We start from the raw sequence: 22,531 nt of genomic DNA, 5'->3' as shown, positions 1-22,531 counted from the left end.
ATAGATAGATGGTTGTTGTGGGGGTGTACAATAGATAGATGGTTGTTGTGGGTTGTACAATAGATAGATGGTTCAGACAGGCTTTATCATCCGTTCAGTAGGGAGGCTGCTCATTTTAATGTGTAAAGCCATAGCTGTTTATTGCCCAATCCCTATATACACCGAGTATACAAAACATGATGAACACCAGCTTTTTCAATGACATAGACTGACCAGGTGAATCCAGGTGAAAGCTATGATCCCTTATTGATGTCACTTGTTAAATCCACTTCAATCAGTGTAGATGATGTGGAGGAGACAGGATAAAGAAGGATTTTTAAGCCTGGAGACAATTGATTCATGGATTGTGAAGGTGTGCCATTCAGAGGGTGAAATATTAAAGTGTCTTTGAACGGGGTATGGTAGTAGGTGCCAGGCGCTCCGGGTTTTTGTCAAGAACTGCAACACGGCTGGGTTTTTTGTGTGTATCAAAAATGGTCCACCACCCAAAAGACATCCAGCCAACTTGACACAACTGTGGGAAGCATTGGAGTCAACATGGACCAGCATCCCTGTGGAACGCTTTCAGCACCTTGTAGAGTCCATGCCCCCATGAATTGAGTCTGTTCTGAGGGCAAAATGGGGAGGGGTGCAACTCAATATTAGGAAGGTGTTCTAATGTTTTGTCCACTCAGTGAACTCTCCCACTCAAGCACAACGCCTGGGAAACAAATCACATAGGGATGATAATGGTGTGGAGGTAGATTTGTATCAGCTGTTCCATATGGAAGCTTCACTTATTAATGTGGGAAGCTCTTTATTACTTTACCAATACACACACGCACACACGCACGCACGCACACACACACACACACACACACACACACACACACACACACACACACACACACACACACACACACACACACACACACACACACACACAGAGATTGGAGTTATTTCCCTTTGGCTCTGTGATTAGCATAGTGTGAATAGGCTGTCTGTCCACCTCAGCTCTATCTATGTGGTTAATTAGCTGGCCTTGTTCGCCATAAGGGGAAGGAAATCTAATAGAGGTGGCCAGATGGCGGTATTATAAAGCTTGATGTTGGGGCTTTGTAGCCAGCCAGCCAGACAGACAGACAGACAGACAGACAGACAGACAGACAGACAGACGGACAGACAGACAGATCCTATAGCTGTTCAGCAAATCAGCAATCTGTTCGCTAGTTCACCACTCAACCTGTGTTGATTTACAGTTTGCTGGTCCAATCAGAGTGTGTGAGTTTCACTAGAGTTTCACAAGTCATGTGACTCTATACCACAACTCTGCTCTTTACACATTGGGATTCATCAGTGGTCCATGTGCAGGACAATACACTCTGTAGACATTCAGGCTGGCCGGAGGACCAAATATTTACAGAAGACTGGAGTGGAGTGTTTAGCAACGAGATATTGATGAATGTCCCCTGTTTGTTTTATGGGGACATAAAGAGGAACGTACACTAAAGGCTAATCCATCCCCAGATCTAAACACAGCAGGTGTGTCGGGGTCGCTGGGGTTGATGCGTGTACTTGTGTGTTTGTGTGCATTTGTGAGCACACTTTCAGATGTGTGCATGTGAGGGTAACCATATATGTGTGTGTGTATGTGTGGGTGTGTTTACTAACTAGATAGCAGAGTGTCTCCCCTCTCTCCGGTCTGGCTGGGTCAGCGTGTTTACCTCGGTCTGGAGTCTTAACTTAATCACTACAGCCTTACACCTCGATCACACCGACAGCAGCATGACATTTTTGTACAGCAGAAGTACATTCATTTCCAATGGAACGCTGCGTTTTCCCTGCAGCATTGTGTTACAGAGGCAGTTGCAGTGCGTTCTGTGTTCTGTGTGGTGTATACTTCGGATTGATCAAATGTGTGCATCAAACTGCATGCGTAGACTTGACAGAAATAGTAGCAAAAGGTGAATGTTGACAGGTGTGGACCTGATCCTAGATCAGCACTCCTACTCTGAGATGCTTTGTGAATGTGGGTCATTGTCTAATACACACTGCTGGCTCAGTCCACATCACAGCAATCAACACTGACACTAAATCCGATGCCTCCCTCAGTCTCACCACAGCTTTCTCCTTCAGTTCAGCAATCAAAACTTTCTCTAATTCATTCATTAAGATGAAATAAATATGTTTCATTAGTATGTTTTGCTGATGATGGTTCATTGATGATGTTCTAAACTGGTGTGGATGTTTCATTAATATGTTATATGTTATGAATGGCTGGCTAAACTGGTGTGGATGTTTCATTAGTATGTTATGAATGGCTGGTATGTTAAACTGGTGTGGATGTTTCATTAGTATGTTATGAATGGCTGGCTAAACTGGTGTGGATGTTTCATTAGTATGTTATGTATGTTATGAATGGCTGGCTAAAATGGCTGGCTAAACTGGTGTGGATGGATGTTTCTAAATTATGTTTCATTATGTTATGAATGGCTGGCTAAACTGGTGTGATGTTTCATTAGTATGTTTGTTATGAATGGTGGCTAAACTGGTGTGGATGTTTCAGTATTAGTATGAATGGCTGGCTAAACTGGTGTGGATGGTGTGGAATGGTTGGTGTGGATGTTTCATTAGTATGTTATGAATGGCTGGCTAAACTGGTGTGGATGTTTCATTAGTATGTTATGAATGGCTGGCTAAACTGGTGTGGATGTTTCATTAGTATGTTATGAATGGCTGGCTAAACTGGTGTGGATGTTTCATTAGTATGTTATGAATGGCTGGCTAAACTGGTGTGGATGTTTCATTAGTATGTTATGAATGGCTGGCTAAACTGGTGTGGATGTTTCATTAGTATGGTTTCATTAGTATGTTATGAATGGCTGGCTAAACTGGTGTGGATGTATGTTATGAATGGCTGGCTAAACTGGTGTGGATGTTTCATTAGTATGTTATGAATGGCTGGCTAAACTGGTGTGGATGTTTCATTAGTATGTTATGAATGGCTGGCTAAACTGGTGTGGATGTTTCATTAGTATGTTATGAATGGCTGGCTAAACTGGTGTGGATGTTTCATTAGTGTACTATAAATCAAATGTTAATTACTGTACTATACATCAAATGGTTCATTAGTATACTATAGATCAAATGGTTCATTTCTCCCTCACCACTTTGTGTCTGTGCTGACCTCAGAGCTCTGTGCAGCCTGTCGTCGCGTGAGGCAGAGAGGGAGAATTCCTCAGTTTCCCAGGATTGTTTTGTCAATGGGAAAAACAAGCGTCAGTTTGGGAGGGAGGAAGACGGAATATGGCCAATTCCTAAGTATTCCCTGCTCCACATCATCTCATCACTCAGTTTGTACAGGATTCATCTCGGATCATACTAGTGTATCTTTACTACCTGTTTTCCCACAGGTTAATTCATATTAATACTGTATTTGTTCTACCCTATATTTTTGTTCCAACGTTACTGTGTGTGTGTGTTTGGGTCTTGCATTAAGTAGTACACTAACAAGCTCCAGTGTAGCCACCCTTTAACCTCCCCTGAGTCTTGGTCCGTCTACGTCTCAATCCTCACCGGAGATAAATCATTAAAATATTTAAATCAGACCCCCTACTTCCCCCACTTCCGCTCTTCTCTCCCCACTTCTGCTGGCTGTAAGGGTCTGGACAGGAGCTATAGGGATCCGTCACAAATGAGACCCTATTCCCTACATAGTGCACTACTTTTGAACAGAGACCCTGGTCATTTGGGATGCTGCCTAGATATTGAAGGGGGAGAGTGACAGTAGTGCTGACTGGCTGTGCTGATGGCTTCATTGGCCCTGTCTCTGAAGTGGGATAGAGTGGTCTCCCGGAGCGACTGACTTAGAGAGGGCTCTTTTGTATTCTACTGTCGTACGTGAGGAGGAGGGGGGGAACTCTCTCAGGCTGACGGGCACTCTCTCCCCTCAATTTAAAATCCCCAAATATAAAAGGGGTGTTCTTTTGAAAAAATGTATCCTTTTTTTTATTGTGTTCATTTTATGGAAGTGAGGATACAGGAGTGATGGGTTGTGGGTAAGGACAGAGGAGAGGAGGGGGTAGCCTAGATGGTGAATGGGTGTGATTAACAAAGGTACACAGAGTTCCAACCGTCTAAAACATGATGTGTGTGCAGCTGGAGGAGAGAGGGAGAGAAAGGGAGAAAATACAGACTAACCCACTGCCATGGGGATGAACTAACACATCAGAGAGCGCTCTTTCTCTCTCTCTCTCTCTCTCTCTCTCTCTCTGGATCTCTCGCTCTAGACATTTCACTCTCTCTCCCATCACTCTCCTTTCTCCACATCTTATCATGTCACTTTCCCTCATTCTCTCTCATCTCGCTTTCTCCTGCTGTCTTTCCTGACCCCCTCTCTCTCTCTCTCTCTCTCTCTCTCTCTCTCTCTCTCTCTCCTCTCTCCTCTCTCCTCTCTCCTCTCTCCTCTCTCCTCTCTCTCTCTCTCTCTCTCTCCTCTCAAACTCCTCTCCTCTCTCTCTCTCCTCTCTCTCTCTCTCTCTCTCTCTCTCCTCTCTCCTCTCTCCTCTCTCTCTCTCTCTCATTCTAATTCATCTAGTCCTTGTGCTGGCACTGAGTCCTAATCTCCTCACAAAGGAAGTCCTGAGCTGCGCCCGGTCCAATCTCTTTTACTCAAACACAATGTTTGACTGGCGCTTAAGAAAAACGGAGCCCCCCAAGTCAAACAAACCGTGAGACAGAGAGGGTCGCCACTGGATCAAAATGAACCCAACATAATAAGTACACACACACACGGACATTGTCACACACACGGTCACACACACACGGACATTGTCACACACACACACACACACACACACACACACACACACACACACACACACACACACACACACACACACACACACACACACACACACACACACCTAGTGATATATCAGGTTCAGACTCTGTTGTTCTGTGATAAGGGAACAGAGTATCTGGAACATCAACACTAATTGCCACGTCTGTCATAACAACTATGGTGAACAAGTGGTGGCCCTCTCCTCCATCACACTAATAGTCAGGACTCTACATATTAGACTACTGCAGTAAAGACCAGTGTCTTCTTAGGTTTATAGTGTCCCATTTTTAACACTTTAACGTCTTATCTAATCCCCAAAAACTGACTGTGTGTACTGACAGTATACATTATGCCACGTTTTTAATGCATTTAGCTTAGATGAAGCAATGTATACAAACACTTCTTTCTCTCTCCAAATAAGACATGTATTTCACATCAAACACCACCACTATCTAAGGCTATCACTGATCAAGCTAAAGGTTCCATGTGTGTCCCCAGAAGCCAAATGGTTGTGATCTGTGGTAGATAGACTGTGTTGATTGAGCCTTCTACAGTATGGTCTGTGGTAGATAGACTGTGTTGATTGAGCCTTCTACAGTATGGTCTGTGGTAGATAGACTGTGTTGATTGAGCCTTCTACAGTATGGTCTGTGGTAGATAGACTGTTGATTGAGCTAGCTACAGTATGGTCTGTGGTAGATAGACTGTGTTGATTGAGCCTTCTACAGTATGGTCTGTGGTATATAGACTGTGTTGATTGAGCCTTCTACAGTATGGTCTGTGGTATATTGACTGTGTTGATTGAGCCTTCTACAGTATGGTCTGTGGTATATAGACTGTGTTGATTGAGCCTTCTACAGTATGGTCTGTGGTATATAGACTGTGTTGATTGAGCTAGCTACAGTATGGTCTGTGGTATATAGACTGTGTTGATTGAGTTAGCTACAGTATGGTCTGTGGTATATAGACTGTGTTGATTGAGCTAGCTACAGTATGGTCTGTGGTATATAGACTGTGTTGATTGAGCTAGCTGCAGTATGGTCTGTGGTATATAGACTGTGTTGATTGAGCTAGCTACAGTATGGTCTGTGGTAGATAGACTGTGTTGATTGAGCTAGCTGCAGTATGGTCTGTGGTAGATAGACTGTTGATTGAGCTAGCTGCAGTATGGTCTGTGGTAGATAGACTGTGTTGATTGAGCTAGCTACAGTATGGTCTGTGGTAGATAGACTGTGTTGATTGAGCTAGCTACAGTATGGTCTGTGGTAGATAGACTGTGTTGATTGAGCTAGCTACAGTATGGTCTGTGGTAGATAGACTGTGTTGATTGAGCTAGCTACAGTATGGTCTGTGGTAGATAGACTGTGTTGATTGAGCTAGCTGCAGTATGGTCTGTGGTATATAGACTGTGTTGATTGAGCTAGCTACAGTATGGTCTGTGGTAGATAGACTGTGTTGATTGAGCTAGCTGCAGTATGGTCTGTGGTAGATAGACTGTTGATTGAGCTAGCTACAGTATGGTCTGTGGTAGATAGACTGTGTTGATTGAGCTAGCTACAGTATGGTCTGTGGTAGATAGACTGTGTTGATTGAGCTAGCTGCAGTATGGTCTGTGGTAGATAGACTGTGTTGATTGAGCTAGCTGCAGTATGGTCTGTGGTAGATAGACTGTGTTGATTGAGCTAGCTGCAGTATGGTCTGTGGTAGATAGACTGTGTTGATTGAGCTAGCTACAGTATGGTCTGTGGTAGATAGACTGTGTTGATTGAGCTAGCTGCAGTATATGGTTCATGTCCTGCATTTCACAAGTCTTTGACTGACTCTTCCAGGAAGCTGTTGTGTTAGTGGTTAGAGTCATTTATCATGCAGAGTTTGATGTCTCTGGGGTGAATCATCTTGTTTGTCACAGTCTGTTAGTGTACATGTGTTCCCCTTAATTATGTGTTAATTGTGAGATAGTGGAGAGGCCTCAGGGGCCAATAATCACCTGACAAAGTGTGTGTGTGTGTTCACACCATGCTCCATCCATCACAGTTATTATCACATCAAGGTTCATCTGCACCATTCTCTCACGGTCGCGACATCAATGACTACCACTTTATCTCTCTCTCTGACTGAAAACCCCTGTTCATCTAGATGGTATCCAAACTGACACTGACCCTCCTCTTTCTCTCTCTTTCTCTCTCTCTCTCCGACAGCCGTGCGATCAAGACCAACCAGGACCTTCTCCCCGAGACCCCGTGGACCAACGTCCTGTATGATGACTTCTGGGGCACCCTGCTCACCCACAGCGGAAGCCACAAGTCTTTCCGACCCCTCTGCACCCTCTCTTTCCGCCTCAACCACGCCCTGGGCGGCCTGCGCCCCTGGGGCTACCACCTGGTCAACATGGGCCTCCACGGGGCTGTCACAGGCCTTTTCACTGCCCTCTGTCGCCCCCTCCTGGGGGGAGGTCCGTGGAGTCTTCTGGTGGGGCTCCTCTTCGCCTCCCACCCGGTGCATACGGAAGCCGTGGCGGGGGTGGTGGGGAGGGCCGACGTCGGTGCGGCACTGCTGTTCCTCTTGTCTCTTCTCTGTTACACAAGGCACTGCGGGCTCCGCTCGGCCTACACGGCCTCTTCTAGGGACTGTGGTAGACTCCAAGCCTGGACGTGGATGTGGCTGCTGGGGAGCCTGGTCTGCGCAGCGTCCAGCATGCTGTGGAAGGAGCAGGGAGTCACGGTGCTGGCCGTATCAGCGGCTTACGACCTCTTTGTGTTCCAGCGGCTCCGGTTCCGCCAGGCGGTGGTCGTGCTCCTGGGGAAGGTAAACAACATTGCCCTCTGTTTACAAAGTGCCACTCCTCTTTGTGTCTCTGCGTGTATCCAATTTCCTCTTCCCCCTACGGAGGGGAAACCTCAGCTGACCACAAATGGTTCCTGTGTGTGTATACAATTCAGATTGTTTATGGGGAAGTCGTGTGTGTGTGTGTGTTTGTTTTTCATTAAGAGTGTAATTTGAAAGCATTTATCCTACCACTACCATGCGCACAGCTGAGGAATGCAAAATAAGTGAGTTTTTTCTTCCTCTAAATGGGAATAAAATATATACAGAGGAGGAAATGAGGGACAGAATCCAACAGTTTTGTCAGTTTCCACCGAGTCCTCCTCACTGAGGTAAACAGTTACACTGAAACATGCGTCTGGTTCAGAATCTTTCCCCAATGACGTCTGTCTGTGTAAGCTTGTGTGTGTGTGTGTGTGTTCCTGTGAGCTTTCTACGTGTTTGTGTGTGTGTGTGTGTGTGTGTGTGTGTGTGTGTTGTGTGTGTGTGTGTGTGTGTGTGTGTGTGTGTGTATGTATGTGTGTGTGTGTGTGTGTGTGTGTGTGTGTGTGTGTGTGTGTGTGTGTGTGTGTGTGTGTGTGTGTGTGTGTGTGTGTGTGTGTGTGTGTCATGCAGTAGGGTTATTTTGAGGTGACAAAAGAAAGGTATGCTCTCGCACTGCAGAGACAATGATACACTTCCTTCTCCGCTACATAGTCTGCATAGTCAGTTTCAGGTACAGCGTCCATCCAATTAGACACATAGGGCATAGAAAGATAATATATATGTTCTTAGTAGTACAAGTGGAGTTCTTTACCCTGCACAGAGAAACACACTCACACACAGACAGATACACAGATACACACACAGATACACACACACAGACAGATACAGATACACAGATACATACACACAGACAGATACACAGACAGATACACAGAGACACACACACAGACAGATACACAGATACACACACAGACAGATACACACACACACAGACAGATACACAGATACACACACACACACAGACAGATACACACACACAGACAGATACACAGACATATACACAGAGACACACACACAGGCAGATACACAGATACACACACAGACAGATACACACACACAGACAGATACACAGAGACACACACGCATGCTCAGACATTCACACGGACTGTTTTCCGTCATATATGGGGAGAGAGGGAGTTACCATCCTATAGGCTATCTTCTACTGCACACACACACACATACACACACACACACACACACACACACACACACACACACACACACACACACACACACACACACACACACACACACACACACACACACACACACACACACACACACACACATATATACAGAGACACACACACACACAGACAGATACACAGACACACACACTCACACAGAGACATACACACACAGAGATACACATAAACAGACATACAGATACACAGACAGACACACATACACACACTGCCTATTCTCTGTGAGAAAACACCCATCTAGAGCTGCTACATACAGGATGAGGACAGGCAGGGTGCATGAAAGACACAGTGACATACTGTATCTCACACAGGCACTCCTGCTCTCAGATCTATATAGCAGCCCTTGTAAAAACATCATGATAGGAGAATAAAGATTATCCTTGAGGTTTTACTGGGCAAGGACAGTCTGGTCCGTTTGTGTGTGTGTGTGTGTGTGTGTGTGTGTGTGTGTGTGTGTGTGTGTGTGTGTGTGTGTGTGTGTGTGTGTGAGCGAGAGAGAGAGAGAGAGAGAGTGTTACCTTGTAACTCTGTGTAAGTGTGCTTACACACCCTGTGCTCTGATGCAGCTTTGCTGTAGTCCTCTTTGGCAGCTTGCTATCCTAAAGCTGTTATTAGGGGATTTTAGTGAGAGGCCCAGAGGATCAGAGTGAGGGAGGGAGGCAGCGTGAAGTCTCTCTGCTCAGCAGGAATGATCTGGTTGTGTATTCACAGCCAGTGGACCCTAGCAGAGAAACAGATGTACTTTAGCATCTGTCCTCAATTAAGACTGATACGATGGCATCTATCTACAACCCTTAAGGTTTTAGAGGAGACACACACACAGACACACACATACATATATACACATACATATATACACACACTCACACACATACACTCACACACAGTACCCTCCTCCCCCTCTGGCCACATTCTCTGTTAATCTATTCAATAGTGCAGCAGGTATTTTCAACAGACAGTACCCTCCTCCCCTTACCCTTATACACAATGGACCTGGCCAGTCTCCCAGATCCAGCTGACAGATCCTGGTGCCAACCCCGCGCCTCCTATTTCGCCTCCTGCCAGCACATCTGGCACATTTATCACCCTCGCCTCCTTGCCGTGCCCTCCTCTTCCTCCTCTCCCTTGCCACCCCAGCCCTCCTCTCCCATGGCACCCCAATCCTCCTCTACCATGGCACCCCAGTCCTCCTCTCCCATGGCACCCCAGTCCTCCTCTACCATGGCACCTCAGTCCTCCTCTACCATGGCACCCCAGTCCTCCTCTACCATGGCACCCCAGTCCTCCTCTCCCATGGCACCCCAGTCCTCCTCTACCATGGCACCCCAGTCCTCCTCTACCATGGCACCCCAGTCCTCCTCTCCCATGGCACCCCAGTCCTCCTCTCCCATGGCACCCCAGTCCTCCTCTCCCATGGCACCCCAGCCCTCCTCTCCCATGGCACCCCAGTCCTCCTCTCCCATGGCACCCCAGTCCTCCTCTCCCATGGCACCCCAGTCCTCCTCTCCCATGGCACCCCAGTCCTCCTCTCCCATGGCACCCCAGTCCTCCTCTCCCATGGCAGTCCTCCCCCATGGTCCTCCTCCTCTCCCATGGCAGCCCTCCTCTCCCATGGCCCAGTCCTCCCACCATGGCACCCCAGTCCTCCTCTACCATGGCACCCCAGTCCTCCTCTACCATGGCACCCCACCCCTCCTCTACCATGGCACCCCAGTCCTCCCCCATGGTCCTCCTCTACCATGGCACCCCAGTCCTCCTCTACCATGGCACCCCAGTCCTCCTCTCCCATGGCACCCCAGTCCTCCTCTCCCATGGCATGTCCTCCTCTACCATGGCACCCCAGTCCTCCTCTACCATGGCACCCCAGTCCTCCTCTACCATGGCACCCCAGTCCTCCTCTCCCATGGCACCCCAGGCCTCCTCTCCCATGGCACCACAGTCCTCCTCTCCCATGGCACCCCAGTCCTCCTCTCCCATGTCCCCCCAGCCCGCCTCCTAATCTCTCAGATGCCGGGGCTGCGACCACGAGGCTATTGCTTGCCGATTACGACCCCAGACACCTCAAAAACAAATGTGTGGGAACACAGAGAGAGAGAGGGAGAGGGAGAGAGAGAGAGAGGTATAGGAAGGAAACTATGCTCTCACTTCCCCTCTTTTATCTGTGTCTCTCCACTCATTCTCACCCGCTGTGCCAGGAGAGCCCCTCACCTCTTTGTCTGCCCAGTCAGTGTGGTTTTACTGTGATGGCAGAATAACAATAATTCACTTCTGTTATTGCATCATATTGGGCAGTGAGACACTGCATTCCCATTCTATGTTAGCATTTGCTTAGCTATTTCTAAAGATTTCCTGACTATTTTAACTGATTGTGTTATTTACTATGCAGTGAGATGAAAGGGAGGGGGGAGGTAAAACCCACCCTTTCTTATTACCTGACTTATTAGTGACTCTCAGGAGTGAGGGTTGTGAACGATTTTGCCGGTGCTCCATTTCTCATCCTATTAGTTCTGTAATCAGACTGAAATGAAAGAGGTAGAGGGGCCTTGGGGATAGAGAGTGAGAGAGAGAGAGAGAGAGAGAGAGAGAGAGAGAGAGAGAGACAGAGACACAGAGAGAGGGCGAGAGAGAGACAGAGAGAGAGACAGAGGGAGAGACAGACAGAGAGTGAGAGAGAGAGAGACTGAGAGAGAGAGACACAGAGAGAGGGCGAGAGAGAGACACAGAGAGAGGGCGAGAGAGAGACACAGAGAGAGGCGAGAGAGAGACAGAGAGAGAGACAGACAGAGAGTGAGAGAGAGAGACAGAGAGAGACAGAGAGAGGGCGAGAGAGAGACAGAGAGAGAGACAGACAGAGACACACAGAGAGAGAGAGAGAGATAGAGACACACAGAGAGGGCGAGAAAGAGACAGACAGAGAGTGAGAGACAGAGACACAGAGAGAGAGAGAGAGACTGAGAGAGAGAGAGAGAGAGAGACAGAGACAGAGAGAGAGAGAGAGAGACTGAGACACAGAGAGAGGGCGAGAGAGGGCGAGAGAGAGACACAGACGACAGAGACAGAGAGAGAGAGAGAGACAGAGAGAGAGACAGAGACAGAGAGAGAGAGAGAGACAGACAGAGAGAGAGATACAGAGACACAGAGAGAGAGAGAGAGAGAGAGACAGAGACAGAGACACAGAGAGAGGGCGAGAGAGAGACACAGAGAGAGGGCGAGAGAGAGACAGACAGACAGAGAGTGAGTGAGAGACAGAGACACAGAGAGAGAGAGAGAGACTGAGAGAGACTGAGAGAGAGAGACACAGAGAGAGGGCGAGAGAGAGACACAGAGAGAGGGTGAGAGAGAGACAGAGAGATAGACATAGAGAGAGAGAGACAGAGAGTGAGAGACAGAGAGAGGCGAGAGAGAGACAGAGAGAGAGACAGACAGACAGAGAGTGAGAGAGAGAGAGAGAGAGAGAGAGAGAGAGAGAGAGACAGAGAGAGACTGAGAGAGAGATAGAGAGAGACTGAGAGAGAGAGACTGAGACACAGAGAGAGAGAGGGCGAGAGAGGGCGAGAGAGAGACACAGAGCGAGGGTGAGAGAGACAGAGAGAGAGACGGAGAGCGAGACAGACAGAGAGAGAGATACAGAGACACAGAGAGAGGGCAGAGAGAGAGACAGACAGAGAGTGAGAGAGAGAGAGAGAGAGAGAGAGAGAGAGAGAGAGAGAGAGAGAGAGAGAGACAGAGACACAGAGAGAGGAGAGAGAGAGACAGAGAGAGAGAGACACACACACAGAGAGAGAGAGAGACACAGAGAGAGGGCGAGAGAGGGCGAGAGAGAGACACAGAGAGAGGGCGAGAGAGAGAGACAGAGAGAGACAGAGAGACAGACAGAGAGTGAGAGACAGAGACACAGAGAGAGGAAGAGAGAGAGAGAGAGACAGAGAGAGAGAGAGAGACACAGAGAGAGAGAGAGAGAGAGACAGAGAGAGGGCGAGAGAGAGAGACACAGAGAGAGGGTGAGAGAGAGAGACAGAAACAGAGAGAGACAGAGAGACAGAGAGAGAGCGAGAGAGAGAGACACAGAGAGAGGGTGAGAGAGAGAGACAGAAACAGAGAGAGACAGAGAGAGAGACAGAGAGAGAGAGAGAGACAGAGAGAGAGACAGAGAGAGAGACACACACACACGCAGGCACACATGTCCAGGAAACAACAGTCTGTGGAGCAGAGGTTGGAGTGTGTTTTCCAGTCAAAGTGGCAGAGCCATATAGCTTCTATATTACCTCCTTCTTTTTCCCGTTCTGTTCCACCTGTCAAAAACAAACAATCAGCAGAGAATGATGGATAAGCACAGGAAGCAAATCAAAATAAAAGTGTGTGAAATGAAGGAGTGAAAGAATGACTGGTGGACAGGTGATTCAGGCATCAATAAGAGTGTCAACTGCTTCCGAGCCCTTTATCAAAGCTTCAGAGGGGCTATCTTTTGGTTGTGCTTAAGCCTAGGGCTTAGTTCTTTCTGACCACGTCACCTGACCAGGAAAACTCTTGTCCCTAGTCATAGCCTGTAGTTATATCCTAGAATCCTGTAACTAGGGTCCCTATAATACTACAACTAGGGTCTCTATAGTACTGTAACTAGGGTCTCTATAGTACTGTAACTAGGGTCTCTATAATACTACAACTAGGGTCCCTATAGTACTGTAACTAGGGTCTCTATAGTACTGTAACTAGGGTCTCTCTAATACTGTAACTAGGATCTCTATAATACTACAACTAGGGTCTCTATACTACTGTAACTAGGTTCCCTATAATACTGTAATTAGGGTCTCTATAGTACTGTAATTAGGGTCCAGAGTTTTTATCATTTCCTCGTTAGGTCATGTGGTCAGGAGAAACTCTGGGCCCTACTTAAGAGGATGCACGGGGTGAAGGACGCTGGATGTGATTGGATGTTCCCTTTCTTGGCATGTAATTAAAGTGTGACAGAAACAGTAGATTCCCTCGTTTGTCTCAATGAGGCCCGGGGCTGCAGATTAGCACGACGGCGGTTGACGACCGCTTGATGAATGCCGTGGCAATTATCCTCCACAGAGGCGTTCAGCTGTGAAATGATGCCTGCGGTGGTAATTCCCTCTCACTCACTCGCTTTCTCTCTTTCTCGCTCTTTTTTGATCTGTGTATGTGTTTGTTTGTGCCAGAGCTGAGGAGTCTCACACGTTCTGTATTTAGTGACATGTCTACAGAAGTGGGGACGGCTACTTGTTTCTACAACTACAACAATGTGCATGAAAGAGCAGTGTGTCACCTGTTAATGTAATGTAACAATCTATCTGCTGGCTAGTAGGTCTAACAATATGTCATATCTGAAGTAAAGTGATGGATCATGTTTGGCTTCCCTTTAGTTGCCTGACAACACTGGTTCAGTCTCTCTATTGCTCTATAGACAGCAATCCCAGAGAGAAGCAGGGTGGTCCAGAGGTCCCTCCATCCCAGTGGGGGATGTGAACCTATGACCTGTCCCATTATGTGTCCCCGTGCTAGTGCCACTTCAGCCTTTATAGTGAGTGGTATTCAGTAATAAGGTCCCTTCATCAAAGTCAGCCACTGAAGGCCGGACCCTAGTCCTGTCTGATTAACTGGGGGAATGTACCTAGTCAGGACCAAAGGCCCGACGTGTTAAGAGTGTTAAGAGAAGTGTAAACGGCCTGGATGTCCCTGGTTGATGACATCAGAGTTCCATCAAAAACACTGGCCCATGGACTGCATCAACGCAGAGGCGATACTCCGGGTGAAGTTTCCCCTCGGTACAGATCTAGGATCAGTTTTCTCCCCCAATCCTTACCTTAAAGTGATGCTACAAAAGTTTTGTATCATTTTTGCCAGTAGCTTTGAAAGTAAGTCCCCTAAAAATTGTACACACTTGTGTAGAACGTCATCCATCCCATATGATATGTTACGAATTACAATTCGTACAATATATTATGAATTTGTAAGTGCTTAAGATCCCGTTCAAATCAAATCAAACTTTATTTGTCACTTTATTGGCCATAATGACCATCGTTATGTTTGGAGGAAAATGCTTACTTACAAGAACACCCTTAACCAACAGTGCAGTTCAAGAAGAGTTAAGAAAATGCTTTTACCAAATAAACTAAAGTAAAAAAATAATAAAAAGTAACACAATAACATAAGGTGGAAAACTAGGCTATATATATTGAAGCAACATCTCAAGACAGTCAGTGAAGTTGGGTACAGGTCGCAAATGGGTTTTCCAAATGGTATGACTATGCATTGATAATAAACAGCAGTGACTTAGCAGCAGTGTACAAAACAAATGGAGGGTTGGGAGGGCTTAAGGACAACGGTGGCCATTTGATTAATTGTTCAGCAGTCTTATGGCTTGGGGGTAGAAGCTGTTAAAAGCCTTTTGGTCGTGTGCTAGACTTGGTGCTCCGGTACCGCTTGCCGTGTGGTAGCAGAGAAAACAGTCTATGTCTTGGTTGACTGTAGTCTCTGACAATTGAATGGGCTTTCCTCACAGCCTATTATATAGGTCCTGGATGGCAGGAAGCTTGGCCCCAGTGATGCACTGGGCAGTTAAACAATCTTAACGGTCAGATGCTAGCAGTTGCCATACCAGGTGGTGATGCAACCGGTCAGGATGCACTCGATGGTGCAGCTGTAGAACATTTTGAGGATCTGGGGACCCATGCCAAATCTTTTCAGTCCCTACTATTTTTCATGTCATTTCACATTCTTTAAAATAAAGTGGGTGAACACCTAAGACAGGAGGGGCCCCAGTTTGAAATGAGTTGGCAGATGGGTTGTTGCCTACCCTTACCACCTTGCAACTCAGGAAGTCCAGGATCCAGTTGCAGAGCGAGGTGTTTAGTCCCAGGGTCCATAGCTTAGTGATGAGCGATCTGAGGTGGGTACTATGGTGTTGAACGCTGAGCTGTAGTCAATGAACAGCATTCTCACATAGGTATTCCTTTTGTCCAGGTGGGAAAGGGCAGTGTGGAGTGCGATTGAGATTGAGTCCAGACTTGTGTAGGTCTTGGCTAATTTCTTTTGATTTTCCCATGATGTCAAGCAAAGAGGTGGTGCCTCAGAAAAAAAATTGTAAACCTCCACAAGTCTGATTCATCCTTGGGAGTAATTTCCAAATGCCTGAAGGTTCACATTCATCTGTATAAACAATAGTATGCAAGTATAAACACCATGGGACCACGCAGCTGTCATACCGCTCAGGAAGGAGACACGTTCTGTCTCCTAGAGATGAACGTACTTTGGTGTGAAAAGTGCAAATCAATCTCAGAACAACCGCAAAGGACCTTGTGAAGATGCTGGAGGAAACTGGTACAAAAGTCTCTATATCCACAGTAAAACGAGTCCTAAAAAAGCCAGGCTACGATTTGCAACTGCACATGGGGACAACGATCTGACTTTTTGTAGAAATGTCCTCTGGTCTGATGAAACAAAAATAGAACTGTTTGGCCATAATGACCATCGTTATGTTTGGAAGTGGGAGGCTTGCAAGCCGAAGAACACCATCCCAACCGTGAAGCACGGGGTGGCAGCATCATGTTTTGGGGGTGCTTTGCTGCAGGAGGGACTGGTGCACTTCACAAAATAGATGGCATCATGAGGTGGAAAATTAGGTGGATATATTGAAGCAACATCTCAAGACATCAGTCAGGAAGTTAAAGCTTGGTCGCAAATGGGTTTTCCAAATGGACAATGACCCCAAGCATACTTCCAAAGTTGTGGCAAAATGGCTTAAGGACAACAGAGTCAAGGTATTGGAGTGGCCATCACAAAGCCCTGACCTCAATTCTATAAAACATTTGTGGGCAGAACTGAAAAAGCGTGTGCGAGTAAGGAGGTCTACAAACCTGATTCAGTTCCACCAGCTCTGTCAGGGGGAATGGGACAAAATTCACCCAACTTACTGTGGGAAGCTTGTGGAAGGCTATCTGAAACGTTTGACGCAAGTTAAACAATTTAAAGGCAATGCTACCAAACACTAATTGAGTGTATGTAATGTCTGACCCACTGGGAATGTGATGAAAGAAATAAAGGCTGAAATAAATCATTCTCTCTACTATTATTCTGTCATTTCACATTCTTAAAATAAAGTGGTGATCCTAACTGACCTAAGACAAGGTCTTTTTACAAGGATTGAGTTTAAATGTAGTTGGCTAAGGTGTATGTAAACTTCCGACTTCAACTGTATGTACGGTGACTGTGGGGACAACGTCGTCTATGCACTTATTGATGAAGCCGATGACTGAGGTGGTGTACTCCTCAATGCCATTGGATGAATCTGTGAACATATTCCAGTCAGTGCTAGCAAAACAATCCTGTAGCGTCATCTGACCACTTTCGTATTGAGCGAGTCACTGGTACTTCCTGCTTTAGTTTTTGCTTGTAAGCTTGGAGTAAAGGTGGTCTAGTTTTTTTTCCTCCTCTGGTTGCACATGTGACATGCTGGTAAAATGTTTATTTAAGTTTCTGAAAACTGATTTAAGTTTCCCTGCATTAAAGTCCCCGGCCACTAGGAGCGCCACTTCTGGGTGAGCATTTTCTAGTTTGCTTATAGAGTTGGCCTTATAGAGTTGGTTGAGTGCGGTCTTAGTGCCAGCATCGGTCTGTGGTGGTAAATAGACGGCTACGAATAATATAGATGAGAACTTTCTTGGTAGATAGTGTGGTCTACAGCTTATCATATGGTACTCTACCTCAGGATACCTCGAGACTTCTTTAATATTAGACATTGCGCACCAGCTGTTATTGACAAAAAGACACACACTCCCACCACTCGTCTTACCAGACATATATTCTCTGTTCTGCTGGTGCATTTAAAATCCCTCCAGCTCTATTTTATCCGTGTCATCGCTCAGCCACGTCTCAGTGAAACATAAGATATTACAGTTCTTAATGTCCTGTTGGTAGGATAATCTTAGTCATAGGTCATCAATTTTATTTTCCAATGATTGCATGTTAGCAAGTAGAATTGATGGCAGTGGGAGTATACTTGCTTGCCAACAGATTCTCAAAAGGCAGCCTGATCTGCGTCCTTTTTCCCTCCCTATTTTCTTCACGCAAATGGCGGGGATCTGGGCCTGTTCCCGGGAGAGTAATCCCAGTTCTGATGTCCAGAAGTTATTTTCGGGAATAAGAGATGGAAGCAGCAACATTATGTACAAAATAAGTTTAAAAAAATAAGTTACAAACAACGCAATTTAAAAAAAAAAAATAGCACAATTAGTTGCAGGCATGTAAAACGTCAGCCATCCTCTTCAGCGCCATCTTAACAGTCTCTGAGTAGTGGGGAAACGAGGGACAACTTCATCCTACATCCAGATATAGTGGCAGCGCTGCGATGTCAAACATTGTAAGGATCAGGCTAGGGATAGGAGTGCAACAGTGTCCTTCCTGGCTATCACACCCAATGTTGCTGTTTTAACTCTAACTAAAAGAGTATGGTCCAAGAAGGCCCAACCAAGGCCCATATACCAGGAGGATTTATGAGGAGGATGAGGAGTGTAAACGGGACATGACTTTATAGAGGAAGTCCATAGGCTCTTTCCCCCTGCTGCTTTCTGTCAGTCCACAGGCAGCTTTATGGGAGTCAACTAATGTCAACCTAATCCCGCTGTGTCTTCAAACACGTCTTGAACAGCGCCAACAGACACTAATAACAGTACGATGGGTATTAGAGGACCACACACAGCAGAGGACAATGTTTGAACATGGCTAATGATGAATGACAAACACAATGAGGAGATAAGAATGGGCTGGTCACTATGTCGTTTTAAAAGAGAGATAGGGAGAGGGGGGGACAGAGGGAGAGGGAGAGAGAGAGACAGGGAGAGAGAGGGACAGAGAGAGAGAGAGAGAGACAGAGAGAGAGAGAGGGAGAGAGAGAGAGACAGAGAGAGGGACAGAGGGAGAGGGGGACAGGGAGAGAGGAGACAGAGGGAGAGGGAGAGAGAGAGAGAGAGAGAGAGACAGAGGGAGAGAGAGGAGAGACAGAGGGAGGAGAGAGAGGGAGAGGAGAGAGAGAGAGAGGAGAGAGAGGGACAGTGCCCATGCGGATGGAAAGCAGAGAGGTCTTATGTAGTGAAGAGAGCAGTAATAATCCACAGTGTGTGAGATCTGTGGAGAGCGCAGGGTTTAGATGAAAGCCTTTGCCCGAGTGGGACTGCAGCTTTGACATGCTGCAGGGGATTATTCTGGCTCTTTTAACCAGCCACAGATCTTATGAGCTCCAATGAGAGAGCTGCTCTGACGCTGGAAATAAAGTAACTCTAACTCAAACAGATAAATCATCAATGATCCTAGCATTGCCCTGAGTGACTTTGACTGTGCCTCTAGAATCCAATCACATCAAATCAATCCACATAAAATGAAGTCAAATGTTATTTGTAGAGTTATTTTTGTAAAGTCATTTTTCACAGAATAGCCAGATGAGTTGTGAAATAGAATGATACACAGAGAAAGGTTGAAGTTCATAATAGAAAAAAGTGCAGAAAAGTAAGCAGGTGAGTTTATCTTCATAGTGCTTTAGAGGAATTTGGTGGAGTTTCAGACTCTCACTCAGAATTTAAGGAAAATTGAGCGACCATTTTGTCTCAATTTACCCTGATTGAGGAATCGCCATCAACGTCGACAGACCGCGGCTTTGGCCTTTTGAGTCCGAGATTGATCTTCAAGTTAATTAAGGCAAGATTGGGGAATTGGGAGAGGAAACCTACTGGAAGGTGAAATGGAGCCAGATTGAATTTTTCATACAGCATTTTCCCCAGACAAGAAGAGCAAGACGGTCCCATCAATAACCTCATCTCCTCTGTGTAAAAATACATAGCCTCTTCCTTTGTGTGTCTGCTTTCTGGTTCAGAAATCAATATACAATTCTTCCCTCTGATTTTCTTACTCCATTCAGCCACAAAATCTTCAAATCTCCCCGGTCATATTTGATATGTTTCCACAGAAAGAGAAGACTGAAAACACAGATTTTCTGTAATTGGTTTATCTCACAGTCACTTGTACCTCATCTCAAAGGAAATCTTCTCCTCCTCAGAGAGATGAAACTGTCTCACACTCTCAGTTCTGAAGTGAAGGCCCAGCAAATGAAGCATGTCTATTGTCCAGGACAAGTCAATCCTAATAAACTCCTTAGTCCTAATTTAAGGGTAATTGGAAATGCAGGTTTCGAAAACTCGTACGCACTAGTATGGTCATAACCTTCGCTGAGCAGGACTATTTGAAAATAGTTTCTCTCTGAGCTCTCTGTTGAGAGTTAACTGGGGCTATGTTTATGTGCTTATGAATATATCTGATTTGATATACTGAGTGTACGTTACTTCCAGCTGAACTGTAGGCTACTGACACTTTTAAAGGGGATTTTCTCTATTTACAGTTAGGAACACATTGACATTGTTTGAGAAATAATCCATCAGGTTTAAACTGTACAACATCATTCTTTGGCAACGAGACTAACCATTTTCATACTGCCATGCCAACCGGAGCCATACTGTTCTGGCTCTGATCCTTTCTGTTCACATTGACCTTTGCAGCGTGACAACCGTAACTATGGTAGATGCGTGACCAGGCCAGTGCAGTAGAGCTCAGCTCGGCATGGCTCGGCTCGGCATGACTCGGTGCGGTTTAGGAGTGTGAAAAGAGGATGAGAACTAGAGACCTAGGCTGTGCAGCTGCCTGGCTGCCTATGTCATGCTGGGGATTACACTCTTACTCAGTATACTCATCTCTGTGGTGCTCTGAGATGATTTTATATTTACTTTGTAACCTAATTTAAAGTAGGGAGTAAATTAGGTCTGTAATTGCGAAACAGCCTGAAATGTTCAAAGGCCTGGAAAAATTGTGATGAAAACACTTACACACACAGACACACACACACAGCTCTCATGCCACCCCCACAGGTTCAGCCAGAGTTCACTGGAGGCTGGTGTGTGGATGGAAGCCACACTCTCTGTCTGTACTGTACAGTAGGGAGAAGAGAAAACTCCCTGGTCTCTGTCTGGACCGTAGGAAGCCTACATTATATTTTTAAAAGCATCCATACAGATTCATCCAAATGAATGACATTTCTTCTTTAGACCGTCAGACCAACGGATTATGATAAACTGGATTATGAGATCACAATACATCATAAGGGCCATACATGCTTATGACAAGTCTTATAATGCATTCAGACTGCATCATAATGCATTATACCTGCAGGCTTGAAGTAAAGTGTTTCCCCAACTTCCTCCTGAGAGAGAGCAATATGTTCTGTTCAACTGGTATATGTGTCAATACATTCCTTTCACAGCTGTAGCCTCTCTCTTCCGGACTGCGGTGACCCCTAAGTCTAGACAGATGTGATTTAATTAGCCAGAATTGGGGGGTCAAGGATGTGACCGGACAACCTTCTGTAACCATAGCAGCGTAACTCTAGACTTTAAAGTGTTGCTGACCTGTCCGTATTCACAAGGTATGAGTCAGAGTGCTGATCTAGGATCAGGCTCCTCCGTGTCCATATAATCATATTCATTATGATATAAAAGACTAAACTGATCAGCACTCCTACTCTGAATATGGGCCCAGGAGTGTGACCCTGTAAAACAAAGTGAAATAATATTTGTGCTATTCTCTACTTATCATACAGTTCTCTACTTATCATACAGTTCTCTACTTATCATACAGTTTTCTACTTATTATCCAGTTCTCTACTTATCATCCAGTTCTCTACTTATCATCCAGTTCTCTACTTATCATCCAGTTCTCTACTTATCATCCAGTTGTCTACTTATCATACAGTTCTCTACTTATCATACAGTTCTCTACTTATCATACAGTTCTCTACTTATTATCCAGTTCTCTACTTATCATACAGTTCTCTACTTATCATACAGTTCTCTACTTATCATACAGTTCTCTACTTATTATCCAGTTCTCTACTTATTATCCAGTTCTCTACTTATCATACAGTTCTCTACTTATCATACAGTTATCTACTTATCATACAGTTCTCTACTTATCATACAGTTCTCTACTTATTATCCAGTTCTCTACTTATCATACAGTTCTCTACTTATCATACAGTTCTCTACTTATCATACAGTTCTCTACTTATCATACAGTTATCTACTTATCATACAGTTCTCTACTTATCATACAGTTCTCTACTTATTATCCAGTTCTCTACTTATCATACAGTTCTCTACTTATCATACAGTTCTCTACTTATCATACAGTTCTCTACTTATCATACAGTTCTCTACTTATCATACAGTTCTCTACTTATCATACAGTTCTCTACTTATCATACAGTTCTCTACTTATCATACAGTTCTCTACTTATCATACAGTTCTCTACTTATCATACAGTTCTCTACTTATTATCCAGTTCTCTACTTATCATACAGTTCTCTACTTATCATACAGTTCTCTACTTATCATACAGTTCTCTACTTATCACACAGTTGTCCCCTGGCTGCTTTCTGTTTCAGCCTTTTTTGATTTGAGTAGTGCTCTAATCTATTCATCAAAAAATAAAATTCCCAGATTTTTATGAGCCTAACATGCCAAAAAAGGTCTTAATTCCTATGCCAGATATGTATTCATAAAGCCATTAGGAACTGTA

The 22,531-nt window shown here is 45.4% G+C and overlaps 1 protein-coding gene across 1 annotated transcript in view; it reads left to right on the top strand.

The window, feature by feature from the left end:
• Positions 1-22,531, top strand: part of tmtc2a (transmembrane O-mannosyltransferase targeting cadherins 2a) — a 91,699-nt gene that overhangs the window by 35,532 nt on the left and 33,636 nt on the right. Inside the window, exon 2 of the mRNA XM_065021469.1 lies at positions 7,021-7,627. Within this exon, the coding sequence (XP_064877541.1) occupies positions 7,021-7,627 (607 nt within the window). The remainder of the gene's footprint in view (positions 1-7,020; positions 7,628-22,531) is intronic.

Source organism: Oncorhynchus nerka, linkage group LG8, assembly GCF_034236695.1.
Source record: "Oncorhynchus nerka isolate Pitt River linkage group LG8, Oner_Uvic_2.0, whole genome shotgun sequence".
NCBI lineage: Eukaryota > Metazoa > Chordata > Actinopteri > Salmoniformes > Salmonidae > Oncorhynchus > Oncorhynchus nerka.
This window is presented reverse-complemented; position numbering and strand designations above follow the sequence as displayed.